Genomic DNA, 17,113 nt, shown 5'->3' with positions numbered 1-17,113 from the left:
GGAAAAATAGGATATTTGAGGAAATGCAGGTTATTCAAAGATGGATTTTTGGAGGAAATGACACCTGAGTTTGTCTTAAAGTGTTAACTCTGCAGAGTTCCTTTAGGACATCCTTCCCCTTAACATTATAATTAGAATCAAAGTGGAAGGTATCAAGTGGTGGGGCAAATGGCCAAGTCATCAAAAGTTTATTAAGTGATGCTAGAAATCAAATACCTGCCTTTACTAGATTTTAAGAGAGGTAATAATGATCAGCTTTTTCTGTGGAAAGATCACTCAGTCAACACTATAGAAAATGGCATGGAAGGGGAGAAAGTGGAATCAGCAAGGTGTCTTAAGAAGCTGTTGAAGAGCCTGGAACAGATAGGAGAAACATTCAGGTGTCCCAGGTTGTAAAATTCTCTCACCACCCACCCTAAAAAGGAAGACTTTTCTGACTGCCATAGTGTTCATTGCCAACCTCCCACTCCCATCTTCCCCCAAATTCCTACAGAATTCGTGACATCTGTGATGCTGAGCTACCTTTTATTCCTTAATTGTTTTGTGCACAATACTCAAGTCTCCCTAGAGATAACATTACAGTGTCTGTGGAATTGAAATGGCTGGTGAAGATGTCCAAGGCCAGGGACAGCGCCAGGTCCTACCCACCCACCTCCACCCTACCCGCAAACGCGTTCCTGACCCTCGATCACGCTCGGTCCCCTGTCTGCAGCACTGGGAGAGTTGACCTGGTCACTTCATTCTCTTGTCAATCAAATTGTCGCCTACTCCTAAGATCTAGCAGGAAGGCACCCTCAGTCAGCTCGAGATGCCAATCACGGCTGTTACCACCGCGGCGTCCACCAGAGGGCAGTACTCAAGGCTTCCGCAAAAAGAGAAACCTTAACTCCCTTTCAGCAGTTCCGCAAGCGGAACCAAATGAAAGTTGATGTATTTGGGCCCGCTGCGCTTGCCGTAGCTTAAGGTAGTAAACAGGAAGTGGGTTCTTTATTGGGATTCGGTATTGGCGTGAAAACAACACTGATAGGAGTGAACCGCATCCACTTCCTCAGTTGTTACAGTTTTCAGAGTTTGTGTTTCGGCTTCTTTTTTGTGCTTTCCCGCCTGTCTCAGCTCTAGCCGAGGCATTTTGTCCTGAGCCGGCTCCCACCTCTTTAACTCCTCAGTGTCACCGGAACCATGGCCGAGTATTCCTATGTGAAGTCCACCAAACTCGTGCTCAAGGGAACCAAGGCCAAGAGGTAAGTCCCCAAGTTCGTCGGACACACGCTTTCGCGCTTTTCTGATCAGCCTCTGCCCTCCTTCTCACGGTGAGTCTAGTGGAAGCTGCTAGAGCGCCACTTAGGCTCCCAGATCTCTGTGTCTGGCCCCTCGACCTGGTAGAAGGTGCCTGCTGTGGGACAGCCAGGCCCAGGGCAGGCAGGGCCCAAGCCTCTAGGCCTCTGGAAATCTTCGAACGCATTCTCTTGGCTCTCTCTGGCTTCTTTCTGGTCTTGAATCTTCTGTAGTCACGCGCTCTCTCTCGCAGTTGACCTCTGGCTCTCAGTGACCGTCCTTGTATACCTGCCCTTCAGGCTCAGGTGTGCACTTACGCATGCCCACGCATGCCCACACCCCTGCTGCAGGTGTCCACTGTCAGGCTCACGTCCCCCTCAAACCCCTACCCCACCCCCACCCCAAGCTCCCCAGTGCCTTCTGCGTTAGCAAATCGAGGTCACTGGTGAAGGCAGGTGGGATTGGGACCTCAGAGATTCCAAACTTGCAGCTTCGGGGCTATTAAGTCTCTTTGCTGTCTCCTTCCCTGTCTCTGGGTGCTTCTCCCCAGGTCTGAACAGCAGCGGGAACTGAGTCCAGCACTGTAGGTAAATGAACACTCGAGCTTTTTATGCTTGAGAATTCTGCCTCGGTTTCTGGCATCGTGAAGCATTTATTCTGAATAAATCTGATACTTACTGTCTAAATTTACAGGAAAGAGAGAGAAGTGGGCTTCTGAAAGTTTACTTTATAATGGAAAAATGTAAACAAGCATGTCTCCTTAAAATTATAACATACTATGTTAACATAATATATAACATGTCATATCAATCATAATATGTACTGTGTTAGACACTTTCTATGTTCCAAGAACTGTTCTAAACACTTTGCATATTAGCTTGCTTTTTTTTTTTTTTTAATATTCCATGGTGTGACTAACACATTTTAGATAGTATTTCCATTCATCAGCTGACAACCGCTTGGTTTTTTTCACTTTTTTGGTTATTATGAATAGTGATTACACTCTTTCACAAACTTTTCTGTGGACTTGTTTATGTTTCTCCTGAGTATATATTTAGGAATAATATTCCTAGGTTGTTTACTAATTCTGTTTAACTTTTTGAGGAAACCCCAAACTATCAAAGTGACTGCACCATTTTACATTCTCACCAACTATGTATGAAGATGTATAGCAACTCTTACTTCTCATAGTAACCTTAAGTGTTGAGTTAAAATTATTAACCTAATTTTTTATAGGTAGAGAAAGTGACTCAGAGTAATTCAGTAATTTCTACAGAAATCACAAACCACAAACTACGGAATGAGGTTACCTCCAGAGTCCATCCTCCTTACTCTTAACACTGTATGTGCAGGATTAGAAAAACCTCTCAGAGTTGGAAGACTGTTGTAAATCACTGAAAGATCAACACATAGTTGAAAAGACTTCTGATACCATCATATGATACTGAGCATGCAAATCAGTATATCTAAACTCACCTATAAAATTACCTCCTACATGGCCTCCTTGGTGGCTCAGGGGTTAAAGTCTCAGCACTATGGCGCTATCACCAGCCACTGGCATGAGTTCAATCCCCAGCCAAGGAGCTGACCCACATGGTACAGCTGACCTCTCCTGTTTCACCCACTGTTCCTCTCAGCAGTAAATTTCAGTGGATCCACCTGTTTCTGCTCCCTACTGTGTCTCTGGTGAATCCTCTCACTACCCACACCCCAATTCTTGTACGCATAAATAAATGAAAATAAATCTTTTTAAAAAATAAATAAAATTACTTCCTATAAAGAGTACAAGGGACTATGGTGATGGTCACAGGTGACATGATGGTGGGAGAATTATGGGGACTACACATGGTAGAGAAATCAAATACTGTACAAAAATGAACATTGATATAAAGAAGTAAAAATAAATTAATAAAAATTATCTACTATAGTAAGAAGAAAAAGAGCAAGGATAAAAAGAGAAAAAGAGAAGAGGATGAAGAAACACAACTTGATGTTGTTGGTAAGTTAGTTTTTAATGCTTTATTCTTAGAAATTTAACATTTGTTGTGATTCTATTAAAAACATTTTTTTGAAGGTAAAGAATAAAAAGAAAATAGAAGGAATTCTGAACTACTCATATTTGTCCCAAAGTTCTTAAATACTATTTAGAGTTATAGGTTCTTTTTACTCTCTAGGGGAGTAGATGTCACTGAAGCCTTTCTTCCTCTCAGAACCAGTAAGGAGAAAGAGGAAACACTACTTTTACTTATTAGGCACCATTAACATGCTTAGTAGCTCAGGGATTTTAATATATAAACTTAAAGGCCTGATATAGGTAGTGTTATTTAGCTGAGTAAACATTACACTTTTTTGCATGTGTACATACTTCAATTGTGGAAGTCTGATTTGTATGTCCTAAGAGGAAATACATCCACAGTAAAAATAATGATTTTGTGTATTCTTTTCCATGTAGTTCTGCTATCCTTCCACACCTACTTAAAAGCAATTTATTTCTCTTGTAAAACTTAGCAATTTCATTTTGAAACCTGGTATATCAAAAATATGTTTTCAGAAGTAACAAAAAATATCCAGATATTAAACTTCTTAGTCCTTAGTGTTCATGTTACATAATAAATCTTATGATCTTGAAAAATATTGTCACAGATGTACATGTGCCGAAGGGCCTACCCACCTGGGGAAAGCTATTCAAGCTTCATTTGTTTAATGGAGTTTTTTTTAAAGGCAAAAGTTTTTAATTTTTATAAAAACCTAAGTAAATTTGTTTTCTATTATAACTACCACCTTATTTCTCCAGTCTGGGAAATCTTTGCTTTTCCCAGAATCACAAAGATAGTCTTGTATATTTTCTTTCAGAAGACTCATTGCTCTTTTTTATGCCCCTATTAATAGCCACTTAAATAAAACTTTCCTTCCCCCATTAAACAGTTTTATTATCTTTGTCAACTTCAAATCTTAGTATCTCTGTGTGCTTCAAATTTGAAACTGAGGTTATTTGAAGACACTGTGCCCCATCAGGCTTGATTTTTGAAGTATTAGGGCTATTTGGTCTTACCCTTAGACCTAAACTGTAGCCATGAAGTCTGGGACGTGGTCCTCATAGGGCCTCACTGAATGCCCAAGCTACTCAGTATCATCTCCACTGTCTGCCAGCACATGGGGACCTCTGATCTTCACTCAGCTTTCAGCAGCAGCCATCACTGTACTTGGCCTTGTGAAATCTCAGCACCTACACAGCCCTACGGTGCCGACCTCTGGGCATTTCCCTTTTCTCAGTGCTTTAGTCTGTAAATTTTGGCACTCCAATCTCAGCTGAGTGAGAGCACCTTGCTCTTGGGCTCTGTCTCCCAGCACTATAGATGAGAAAGTGACATTAGAAAAAAAGTTGAAGTGAATGTGAGGTTCATCTCGTGTGTTTCCCTTTTCTCAAAGATCGTAAAATTGTTGTGCCTGTGTTCCAATACCTGAAAACTGTTTTCTCACATATTCTATCCAGTTTCCTAGTTGTTCTTGGTGGAAGGTAAGCCCAGGGTCAGTTAATATGTCTTTACTGGAAAAGGACATCACTTCTGTCTTCTACTTTGTCCTCCCACTTTCTTTCATATTCCTGACTTCCTAAGATTACCATGTAAATACTAATGACCTGTTGCTGAAAAAAGAAAATAGCATGCTAATTTCTTAAAGCTGTATTGATGACCCCATACAAGGATTTGAAGGGATGAGCTAAAGTCAGAGTGAGTTGGTAAATAGGATGAAAGAGACTCTGCCTTTCATAAGGGAAATATCAATTCGGAGCAATAATAGCAAAGGGCAAGAAGCTCTGAAAGAAAATAGTTTCAGAGAACTCTGCTAGGTTGGGAAGTAACTGAACTTACAGTTGCATAGTTTGTGAAACTTTCAGGAACTACAACCAAGTTAGTTCTGTGCCTACTTGCTGCTGTAGTTCCTTGAAGGGTACTTAGATTAGAACCTATTTCCAGAACTGAGATGTATGTTCCTGTTGAGCCAGGTACATATTATGATAGAGATTTCAGGAGAACTTTAACACAGAGACAGTGGGTCAGCTGAAGATCAGGTAAAACACACTCAGCTCTCATTTCTTCTGCCTCTTTGAGGATAATGGGTGTGTGGGCATCCGCAGGAGGCTGTGGGCAGCCCTGGGAGATGATTAGCTTAAGGAAAGGGCTTTTATAAAAATGAAGTCATTCCCTAATCTTTAATGTTTGCTGTAGCCTTAGTACCAGAAAGAATGGGCGCCGTGACAATATTTTGTCAACTGCCATGGCATTTAAACTAGGCCATTTGCAATTCAGCATTTAGAAAACATGCATTCACTCCCTTCTGTTAGACATCAGTAAGCAAAGTAGCCCTGGTTCCACTCCTCACAGATCATATCCTCTTAATGGGCAAATAAAAAATTACAGTATATGACAGGCTTTGTTCTGTGCTGTGACACTACCCAGAAGGGATATCTAATAGTTTGCAGGAGATTTAGAAAAGGAATAACTGAGTTCACGTTTTTTTAATTAGGTTCTTTGTATTTAAGTTTTAAACATTCTCTGTATGTTCTGAAAGTAAAACCTTGTCAGAGGCGATTTATGAATTTTTTTTTAAAGATTTATTTATTTGTGCATACAGAACTGGGGTACAGGCCAGAGGCTCAGGGGTGGTGAGAGGCTTCACCAGAGACAGAGTAGGGAGCAGAACAGGCAGATCTGCGAAGTACACTGCTGAGGGGAGCAGCGGGCAGGTCACACCATGTGGTCACCTCCCAGGCAGGCGGGATCGAACTCATGCGGAAGTGGCTTCAGCTTCTCAGTGCTGTGCTTTAACCCGTCGCGCCACCAGGGAGGGCCCGATTTATGAATATTTTGTCCCTCTCGATGGGCTGTATTTTGACTCTATTGATAGTATCATTTGATCCACAAAAGTTTTTCATTTTAATGAGTCTAATTTGTCAGGTTTTTGTTGTTTGTCTTATGGTGTTACATCCAAGAAATCAATGATAAATCCAATGTCATGAAACTTTTTCTGTGTTTTCTTCTAAGAGTTTTATAATGCTAGCTTTACTTTTACGTCTTTGAAGCATTTTCAAGGTAATTTTTGTTTAGATGAAAAATTTTTATATGGTATGATTAACTCAATTTTTAAATGAAAGACTTTAGGTAAACTAGTGTCTTTCATTACACACATGATCATGCATTTCTTTTCCGGAAAAGTGTAAATCACAACTACTGTCATTTTACCCATAAATACATAAAAATACATTTCTTATACGGCATTGGGTCTCTTCTTCAGTTTTACTCTTTTAAATGTAAACAATAGAATTTTATCAACCTAACAAAATTAATGTAAATTCCTTGATAACATTTACTATCCTGTTTATGGCTGACATATTTCTGCTCTAGCTCAACCACAATATACAGCAAGATTTGAGACCAGTTTTTCCCATGAAAATATATACTCTTGTAATGACTAGTTAAATAATTAGACTCTAGAGTTAACATTTCTACTGAAGAGCTACATATTAATGCACAGACAGTAGTTTTTGCTGATTTTGTTTCTACTTTAAAATACTACTCTGGGAAGACTTTCTGGAGGGATATATAAATAACATGTTTTCATAGCTGGAAATTAGTCATAGATGGCTGGGGGCTGAAAAGGAAGAAATTTGTCTATATATCATACTTCATACGTACTTCTGTTTTATAAAGAACCCAATCTTGATTTAGGTGCTAGTTACCCTAAATCTCCACATACACATACCAAAACAAAGTTTTGAAAAGAAATCATAACAATAGCATGAACTTTGTATAAAATTGAAAATAAGTCATAACAATAGCGTGAACATTGTATAAAATCTAAATTAATAATTTTATTTTTTAGGAATCTGGTGGAAAGTTACAAACTTTGGTGAAATTTCAGGAACCATAGCAATTGAAATGGATAAAGGCACCTACATTCATGCACTTGACAATGGACTTTTTACACTGGGAGCCCCACATAAAGAAGGTTTGTATCTCGTAGACGCAGTGGGAGGGTAAATGTCATTTAAACTATATATTTCACAACAATCATTCACTTAGGCGAAATTTAACTCATCTCAAGTATATTTCAAAGAAATAAAGCCATTATATTTGACTCTTCCATTTTTTTCCTTCCTTAGTATTTACCAAGTATTGGCAACTCCTTTTCAGTATCAGTATTTGAAAACACTGTCTAGTTCCAGAACAGTATCTATGGAAATCAAAAACAACATGAATAATTTAAATAATAAATGAAAAGAAAATCTGGTTCAATCAAATGTTTGAAATCCTACATTTCTCAGACATTTTGCTAAAACTAAACTAGAATATAGTTAATAATTTGAAGTCTTCTCCTTCCCTCAGCCTATCAGAGGAATCACTACAGCACAAAGAAATCGGAAGATGGAGAGTGGAATTATTTGGGCTGAATGGCCATTCCTTGAATAAATTAAAGCATTTAGATTTGTGTCATTAGTACTTATTTGTCTGTACATTATATTTTAAAATACAAGGGAAATATCTGGATAATGACTAGCTATGCTGATCTCTCCTGCTAAGTTTTCAAAACTAATACAAGTTAAAAGAATAAAGTATACCTTAATATGTTTATATCATAATACAATTGTGTTATAATATTATTACATTTAATTTTAAAAGAAAAAAGTTATATCTTAAAGCTAGGAAATATCTTTGCATGTGTATTTACAGCAAATTTTAAATTTATCTCAAAATGGTTTTATCTCCTGTAGTTGATGAAGGCCCTAGTCCCCCAGAGCAGTTTACAGCTGTCAAATTGTCTGATTCCAGGTGAGTTTGAGTTGCACTATAATTAATAACCCTTTACTTTTTAATTTAATTTTATTAAAAAAGATAATATCTACCTAACAACCCACAGAGTAATTTTGATTTAAAAATCAAAATGTCTTTTTTGAAGTGAATTTTATGACATTTTATTAAATAACATTATATATCTTCTAGTTAATTTAGATAAATTACATTTGCAGTAACTGTGATCTTAAAAGAGACTCACAATTCTAGATAAAAGCATACATATGATTCATAGCAAGACCAAATAAGGTATAGATTAGAAAAATCATGTGAAGAAAGCAAACATAATACAAAACCTGATCTGATATTACTGTGATATGTAAACACAGTGGCTAAGAATCAAGAAATAAACAGAATAGGAAAAGAAGTTCTTTTTAAACTAGCAGAAAATGTTACATAATCATAATGACCAAAGAGATGTTTTGCTCACTATTTTTCCAATCAGTTTATAAGCTCACCAACTTTATTCTCATAATGCAAAAGTATAGAATGGTACTTTGGGCAATAGAAACAGAAATTGAATTTCACTGTGCTAATTATCAGTCACATCAACAATGTAATGATGAGTTTAATCATTAACCTAAAATAAAGTCAGCTCCGGCATCACAGGGAACTGGTAAACTAAAAATCAGAAATCACAAACAAATGATTTCTATGTTTTTTAGAGTGTCTAATATGGCGAAAGATTTTTCATTAATAAAAAAAGAAGAACACACACTTTACATTTGAGAACCACAAAACAAAATTGAGAAACAAAATAGACAAATGAGGAAAATACTGGCAGTGACTTCAGTAGACAATGCCTTTTATTCTTCATCTGTATGTACAGGACTCAACACTAAAAAATAAATAAATAAATAAGATCCCATTAGAAAAATGGGCCCCAAAAATGTAAAATGGAAAAGAAGTACAAGTGTTGCTCATAATAATAATTAAAATGCAAATTATAGCATTCTTATTCTCTAATTTTTTTTTATGAGAAAGTCTGGTTAAAAAAAAAAAAAGATACTCTCCTAGTACATCCAGAGGACACAAAATCATTAATTCGAAGGAAGCCTGCACTCCTATGTTTATTGCAGCACTACTTAAAGTAGCTAAGATATGGAAACAAGTAAGTGTCCAAAAACGCGTAACTCGATCAAGAAGATGTGGTATATTATTTTCAGCGAAATAAGTCAGAAAGAAGAAAGTATCAAATCATTTCACTTATAGGAGGAACATAGGGAAACTGAACAAGGGGTCTGAAAAAAATTAGCAGCAAACTGTAAGTCCAAGACGTCCAGCAGGGAAATGGCAGGGAGAGGAGTCAGAACAGGGGAGGGAGGAGGACACTATCACCTCTTATAGCTCACAGGTGATTGGATGGTGAGAATTGTAATGGGGGTTACATCAAAAGAAGAAATGAAACATTATACAAAAATGAACACTGTAAAAGAAAAATAAATGTAAAAAAAAATACTCTTCTAAATTGAAGGTACCAGTATAAGTTGATATAATTTTTTATGTAAAACAATTGGATAGTATGTAATAGAAACTTTAAAGTAGATACCCTCTGATCCAATAATTCCCATGTTACAAGACTCTTCAAAGGATATGTTGACAGTTTTATGTATAGACAAGATATAGCAGCACTATTGATAGATCAGTGTTATATAATAAAAATTATTAATGTTATATAATGTATTTAATATTAAAATGTGTGTATACAACTATACCGTCCAGTATTGTGACCACTTAGCTATATGCAGTTTTTGACACTTGGAATATGACCAGTCTGAACTATTATGTATATAAACATATGTTTATGTTCCATATTTAATTTTCTTTCTCTAAGTTTTTAACATTTACCTGTTTTATTAATGTGAAGAATTGCTCTGAAATCTGGTTATGGAAAGTACCTCGGTATTAATTCAGATGGGCTTGTCATTGGACGTTCAGATGCAATCGGACCAAGAGAACAGTGGGAACCAGTCTTTCAAGATGTGAGTGTTATTTTTGTTTAATTATCTTTGAATTTAACTGTTCTTCAAACTGAACTAGATCAGTTCTGATCTATTCTCAATAGATCTTTTAGCCAAAGGAAAAAAATTTCTTTCATCTAGCTAGAATTTAGTCTAATAGGATAAACTAGAAATACTTATTGTGCTGGTTACCTTTGAGTAGTGAAATTACAGGTGATTTTGTTTTCTTTCTTTTTTTATTTTACAGGTTTTCTCCAAATTCATTTTTCTGTATTACTTTTAGGGTGGGATTGAGAGGTATCCATTTAGTCTCAAGACTTAAGAATTCTTTTGCAGAAATTCTCATCACTACTTCTTGTTGTTTTGTTTAGGGGAAAATGGCTTTACTGGCCTCCAATAGCTGCTTTATTAGATGCAATGAAGCAGGAGATATTGAAGCAAAAAATAAAACAGCAGGAGAAGAGGAAATGATAAAGGTAGCTATGATGGTTTTCATAGTCTAATACATGTCTTGTGTATGATGTTCTTCCATCTCTTCAGTGTTGGGGTCACTCATATCTGAAGAGGGGTGAACCTGTTCCCCTAAATGGTAAGCAGTGTTGTAAATCAGTGTATTCTCGCTGTAAAAAAAAAATGTTGGATAGTCACTTCTACCTTAAAAATTTCTCATAGCTTTTTACATTAGGTGCCAAAATTATTTTGAACTATAAGTCTCCTAACTGAGGTTTGTACTTGTACCATGTGGTAGAGAAATTACTACATCTAAGAATCACTTGGCTGTGTTAGATCCTTTCATTCATTGTTTTTCTGAGTAATTCCACATGCTTTTTAAATTTCTAAATTGATAACATACCTTTTTGAAAATAGGTAAGTATTCAGTTTTCAAACATGTTTTAAATATTAGCATAAAAATTATGCCTCAGCCTTCCAGAATTTTTTAATAAAAAAATTTTTTATGAAAATATGAATGTTTGCAAATTTATATATTTTTGCTCTAAAGTTACCTTCCTATATACACTATTTTAGACCTTGGTTCTTTTCTTAACATTGCATCTTAGAGATTTTTCCTCTTTGAGTGTGTAGAAAGCTTTCTTTTTAACAACTATATTGTATTTCATTTTAAGGAAGAACTGTAACTTAGTTCCTTAGATGGAGAAATGTACGTTATTTCCAATTTTTTTCTCTTGTAAACAGTATTGCAGCACATAATTTTAAACAATGCATCATTTGTAGGTATGCAAGCCTATCTCAAGATAAATTCCTAAAAGTCAAATCACAGGCTCAAGGGTCATATGTGTCTGTAATTTTGTTAACTGTTGCCACGTTGCCTTCTCTACAGGGTATACTTACACCCCCACCATTATGTATTAGAATGTTATTAGGTTTTTAAAAACTTGCTTAATACTTGAGCCTCCATATTACTCATCACTGTAAAAACTATATAAAAGTTATAATCATGTACAGTTTCTAGACCTTTAACCATCTGCTAGATCACCAGTGATCTCTGTCTTACCTGGAGCTACAGCAGGAAGTTGCTTATTCTTCATTTTGCTTTTACTGTTTTTTAATCCCCAGAATGAAAATATTTTTTGCTCTTTGTGCAATCACTCCCTTAAGAAATCTAAAACTGCAGGTTTTTGTTCCAGACAAGGGTACCTTACTTTTAACTTGCTCCTTCAACTTTCTTTGGGATAGTCACTGATCTTTCATTTCTTTCTGCTGCTTCCCCCCAGTACCCCCACCCCAAACCCCAGCCTGCATCAGGCTGCTCCTTCTACCTTGCTTCCCCCTTAATTATATGTTCTGAATGTTCCCTATTTTCATATATCATTTTTATAGTCTCTAAGTATTCATTTTACCTTGAAAAATATTGCTAATCTTTTTAAGGATGTGATAATACTATTCTTCCTTTATCTTATTATGTACAGTTAATTGAAGAAGAAAGAAATACCATCCTAGACATTACAAGAATTAGAAATTTCAGTAGACATTCCATAACTTCTTGTAAGGCATTTTCACTGCCAGAGTCGCTAACAGTTTTAATCTAAAACTTAGATATTTTTTACTGTATTTTGAAAAGTGTTAGTCATATTTTCAGTTACATAAATAAACTCAAGCAAGTAGCTGCAGACATGTGAATACAGCACATGATTTCCCTTCTTTAATCTTCATATTGTTCCAGTCAGGTAGTTAATATTATCCTAACTTTACAGACAAGGAAACAGCCCTTGCCCCTCCACATTCTCACCAGCTTTGATCAGTCACTTCATGAAGTTCACGTGAAAAGAGCTAGACTAGATATGGTTGGGACAGGATGTGTGTATTCAGGCCCAAGGAACGCTATAACTACTCATGCATTCCATACCACACTTTTAGGAAATAGGTCATTAGAAAAAGGTTAGTGGGTTCCTTTTTAAATTTTTATTTACTTAGATTTAATGTTATGAAGTACCTGTCAAATCTCCCTGGTTTTTTGTTTGTTTGTTTGTTTGTTTTTTGGCTAGTCAGGTACCTGGAAGCTCTGAGCATTGATGATCCAGCACTTGTTCCCCCCCTTGCTTTTTACATCACAGGCTCTGCTGGTCTGTGTCAGCCACATCCTGGTCTTATCTGCCAGAACAGTAGTTCCCTCCAACCAGAAGGAATACAGCTGTGCTGTATCACAGCTCCTTGTCTGGCTTTCCCCAGCTTTTCTATGGAGAACCAGACCTGTAACTCATATACCCCTCACTAGCACTGTCTAAGAATTGGACTCTGAGCTACAGAGATCACTTTGGAGATGTCGGTGCTTTGGATTGCAGATTGTAAGGACATTTTATCTGGATTCTGCCCCCTTCCTTGCCCCCTTCACTTTATCTTAATTGTTGTGTCTGTATCACAACAGTTGTGGTATGTGATGGCAAATATTTGTCAAAATGTATGAGGGTGTCAGGATTTAGAAGAGGAGATTCCCATGGTTAAAAGCAAATTGTACTTAATGTATTTTGTAAAAGTTTGGACAAAGTAAAATAGCTACTATCTTAAACTTACAGTGTTATAAAAAGAAACACTATCTCCCAGGGATAATTTGATCCTACTTTATTTGCTTTGAAGACAAAACCATATTAGTTAAATTATTGCCTGATTGTTTAGTGGATCTGATTTGTAAAATATCAAGTAATTTTCTCTTTAGTATTGCTGGCACAAGGGTTCTACAGAAAATTGTAATATCAGTTATGAATAAAAATTACATAACCAAATTATATCTAGAACCTGTCTTTTTCTGAATCTGTTTGCTAAGTTAATTGTCTTTCATATGGAATTCACTTATTCTTAGGTGATAATAATGTGGAAAGGGGGAATATAAATGTATAACCTGTTAAGTTCTCATTTTCAATATCCAGATTAGATCGTGTGCTGAAAGAGAAACCAAGAAAAAAGATGACCTTCCTGAAGAAGACAAAGGAAACGTTAAACAGTGTGAAATCAATTATGTGTATGTATGCTTTACCTTTAGGCCTACAGACTGGGCCATGAAGTGCTTCTCAGAACCCTAAATAAAATGCCTACAAGGCAAGATGTGGCAGCATAATGTAGACTTTAGGACAAAACATTGAGCTTAAAGCTTTCCTTTTCTTAAGGCGTCAGTTTTCCTAATTTTCCTGCTCCCTTTCAAAGTTCAAATCAGTTGGGTTAACTGGGTCTCCCTGTTCACTAATAAATTGGCTGTGATTTGCCAAGCCATACTGCCAACCAAATACTCCTTCGCCCAGCCAGTACACAGGGGATTCCAGCCAACATCCCCTAGTAGAAGTGGCGTTTTGTAGAGTTACTCAAAACAACTGCCCACTTGGTGGGGCACTTAATGCAATCTTCGTACCTGAAAGCTATAGGTTATTAAGTAGATTAGATGGGTTATTTTAATAACTGAAAAACCATAAAAATCTAAGTTTATCAGTAAACATATAATAAAAATCTGAAATTTTTAAAGAATGATAACTTTGTTTGCAGAAAGAAATTTCAGAGCTTCCAAGACCACAAACTTAAAATAAGTAAAGAAGACAGTAAAGTTCTTAAAAAGGCCCGGAAAGATGGATTTTTGCATGAAACACTTCTGGACAGGTAGGAATATTTTACCTTATTTCTACCAATTTTCAGATAGCATAAATAAAGTCAGTGTTCTTTTTAATTCACTGTAGTTTTTAAATGTTTGTCTGCACTTCTAATTTGTAATACTGCCTAAAAGGAAATCTTAAGTCTGGAAAAGATTGCTAAGAGAACATACCTAAAGAAATCACAACTAGGTTCTTAAGTATTTAGTGTACTTATTTATTCCAAGAATTTTAGGTCTCACTGAATGTACTTCATAAATTAATAGACCATCATCTTTTTATAATATTTATGACTGGATTAGAAGGTAGTTGATTAATTTCAAAATTAGCATCTTCCTATTAGCATGCTATAGACTCTTAATAATGAGATTAAAAAGTTAAATAAAATTGAAACCTACCAAGTTGGATTCAGAAGTGTGAAATATACTTGTTGTGGCCTGCTAACTAATGTTGTTATATTCCTATTCCCATTAGGTAAGTAGGATCCTGGATTTACAGCATAAAATAACATGTAGAGAGGTTTAGCTGTACCAGATTAAAAGAGAATTTGGTAGGCTGCCACTCATTCAAGTCCCATGTTGCAAAAGCAGTCTTAACATCTTTATTTGTTCACTTAATAAAGATAAGCTCTACCACGCATTTTCTGTTAACTCATTGACCAAGTTACTTACATGAAGAAAGTAAATTATGTAAGAGTTTTTCCAGCTGAGGCTGTATCTAGTTTTAAGCAATAAAAAATTAGATAAGAAAAATAATCAGGTATATATCCTGTAACTTTTATCACTTACAAAGATACCACGTTGCCAACCTATTAAATAGAACTTTAGTCCTGCTTAAATTTAGGGATAATTGAATTTGCTCTTAGGCATTAAAAAGCCTTTAGGCAACATTTGTTAAATGTTAGGAAAAGATTTTCATTAAGAATAGAATCCATTTAATATGAAATATAATATTGTAATTTACAATTGTAAATTGTAATTGAAGTAAAATCTTACTATTTTAAGATGAGTGTTGTGCAATATAACCAAAATTAAAAATACCGTTTCTAAGCATGAGTTTGTATTCAGTAGCAGTTGACTTTATCAGAGCCTGTTTCACATATATTAACTTTTACTAATTGTCTTTATTTAAACAGGAGAGCCAAATTGAAAGCTGATAGATACTGCAAATGACCAGGATTTTTGTTACTAATTCTCCTTTTGTTTTTTCTGAATAAAATAACCAGTGGAAGTGAGTGGGCTTTTTGTTTTTGTTTTATTTTGCTTACTGAGGTAATACTAGTTTACAAAGCTATGTACATTCCGGGATTACAAAATCTATTTACCTAGCATAATCCCCTCAAGGTCCATCCATGTTGTCACAGATGGCAAGAAGTCACCGTTGTTTTTGACTGACTTGTATTGCATTGTGTATCTATACCACATCTTATTCATCCCATCTTCTATCCTTGGACACTTGGGCTCTTTCCTTATCTTGGCGATTATGAATAGTATTGCAATGAACATAGAGGTGCATATGACTTTTTGAGTTAGCGTTTACATAACTGCAGCTAGATACCCAGAAGTGGGATTACTACTTCAGATGGTAGCTCTATTTTTAATTTTTCTGATGAAACTCTATACCCTTTTCCATAATGGCAGCATCGATTTCCATTTTCACCAACAATGAAGTTTCCTTGTTCGCCACTTTCTCACCAACGTTTGCTGTTTCTTGACTTGGAGATAATGGCCTTTCTAACCAGTATGAGGTGAAATCTCATTGTTTTTATTGATATTTCCTTGATGATATGTGATGTACAGCATCTATATGTTGCTTTAGGTAGAATATCAATTTCTTATGATCCATGTTACGTGGATGTCTGTTTGTTTGTTCTTGAATTTCTTTCAGCAGCATTTTGTAGTTTAGAATATGGGTCCTTTACTTCCTTGGTTGTATTTACTTCTATGTATTTTATATTCTTTGCTACAACTAAATAATATGGCTTTTATCATTTCCTTGTAGTTCATTGTTGACATGCAGAAACACAACAGATTTTTTGCATATTAATTTTTTTTGCAACTTTTATTCATTTATTCCCAACAGTTTTTTGGTATACATATCTTTTTATGTATATTATGAAGTCATCTGCATGTGGTAACATGTTTTAACATTACTTTTTCCTTCCCAATTTTGATACTTGTTACTTCTTTCTTGTCTAACTTCTCTGGACATCATATCCAAAACTATGTTATGTAACAGTGGTAAGAGTGGGCATCCTGCCCCATTAAATATGATGCTGGCTATGGGTTTGCATATATGGCCTTTCTTACCTTTACATATTTTCCTTCCATACCCATTTTATTGAGAGTTTTACCATAAATAGATGCTGAATTTTATCCAATGCTTTTTCTGCATCTATTGAAATGATCATATGATTTTTATCCTTCATTTTGTTGATTTCATTACTCATACTGATGGGTTTGTGTGTGTTGAACCATCCTTGCATCTCTGGAAAAAAATCACATGTGGTCATGGTGTGTGGTCTTTTAAATGTATTGTTGAATTCAATTTACTATTTTGTTGAGGATTTTTGCATGTGTTCATGAGAAAAATTGCCCTGTAGTGGAAGTGTCTGAAGTATTCCTGAGCTATTGGGGAATTACTGTTGAACCAAGGTTAACCAAGTTAACCAAGATTAAGCAATAGTCTCCATGGATGTACTTTATAGTTAACTGCATGCAGTTTTTCACCTAGAAAGGAAACTTAAGAGTACATACTTAAAGTGCCCCAGGCATATTTTCTTTTCTGGGTTTGCTATCAAAACATGATAAGAAACATGTTTTTTGGACAGCTTGTTGCCTTATTGCCTTATAATCTTACTTTAGTTGATATAGTAGATACTTAATACCTTTGAAGGGAAGTTAGAAACTCCCAATCCAATCAACAAGGCTTTAAA

At 35.6% G+C, this 17,113-nt stretch overlaps 1 protein-coding gene across 1 annotated transcript; it reads left to right on the top strand.

Annotated features, from left to right (window-relative positions):
• The first annotated feature begins 978 nt into the window (after positions 1-978).
• Positions 979-15,412, top strand: FRG1 (FSHD region gene 1). Its single transcript, XM_004682355.2, has 9 exons — positions 979-1,241; positions 3,204-3,274; positions 7,159-7,284; positions 8,048-8,105; positions 9,994-10,108; positions 10,459-10,563; positions 13,471-13,562; positions 14,078-14,188; positions 15,314-15,412. The coding sequence occupies exons 1-9, from the start codon at positions 1,180-1,182 to the stop codon at positions 15,348-15,350; spliced, it is 777 nt and encodes a 258-aa protein (XP_004682412.1). The 5' UTR covers positions 979-1,179; the 3' UTR covers positions 15,351-15,412.
• The last annotated feature ends 1,701 nt before the right edge of the window (positions 15,413-17,113 follow it).

This window comes from Condylura cristata, unplaced genomic scaffold (genome assembly GCF_000260355.1).
Source record: "Condylura cristata isolate star-nosed mole 26May11 unplaced genomic scaffold, ConCri1.0 scaffold00014, whole genome shotgun sequence".
In the NCBI taxonomy this organism is placed as follows: Eukaryota; Metazoa; Chordata; class Mammalia; order Eulipotyphla; family Talpidae; genus Condylura; species Condylura cristata.
Note: the sequence above shows the minus strand (reverse complement) of the source record. Positions and strands in the feature narration are given on the sequence as shown.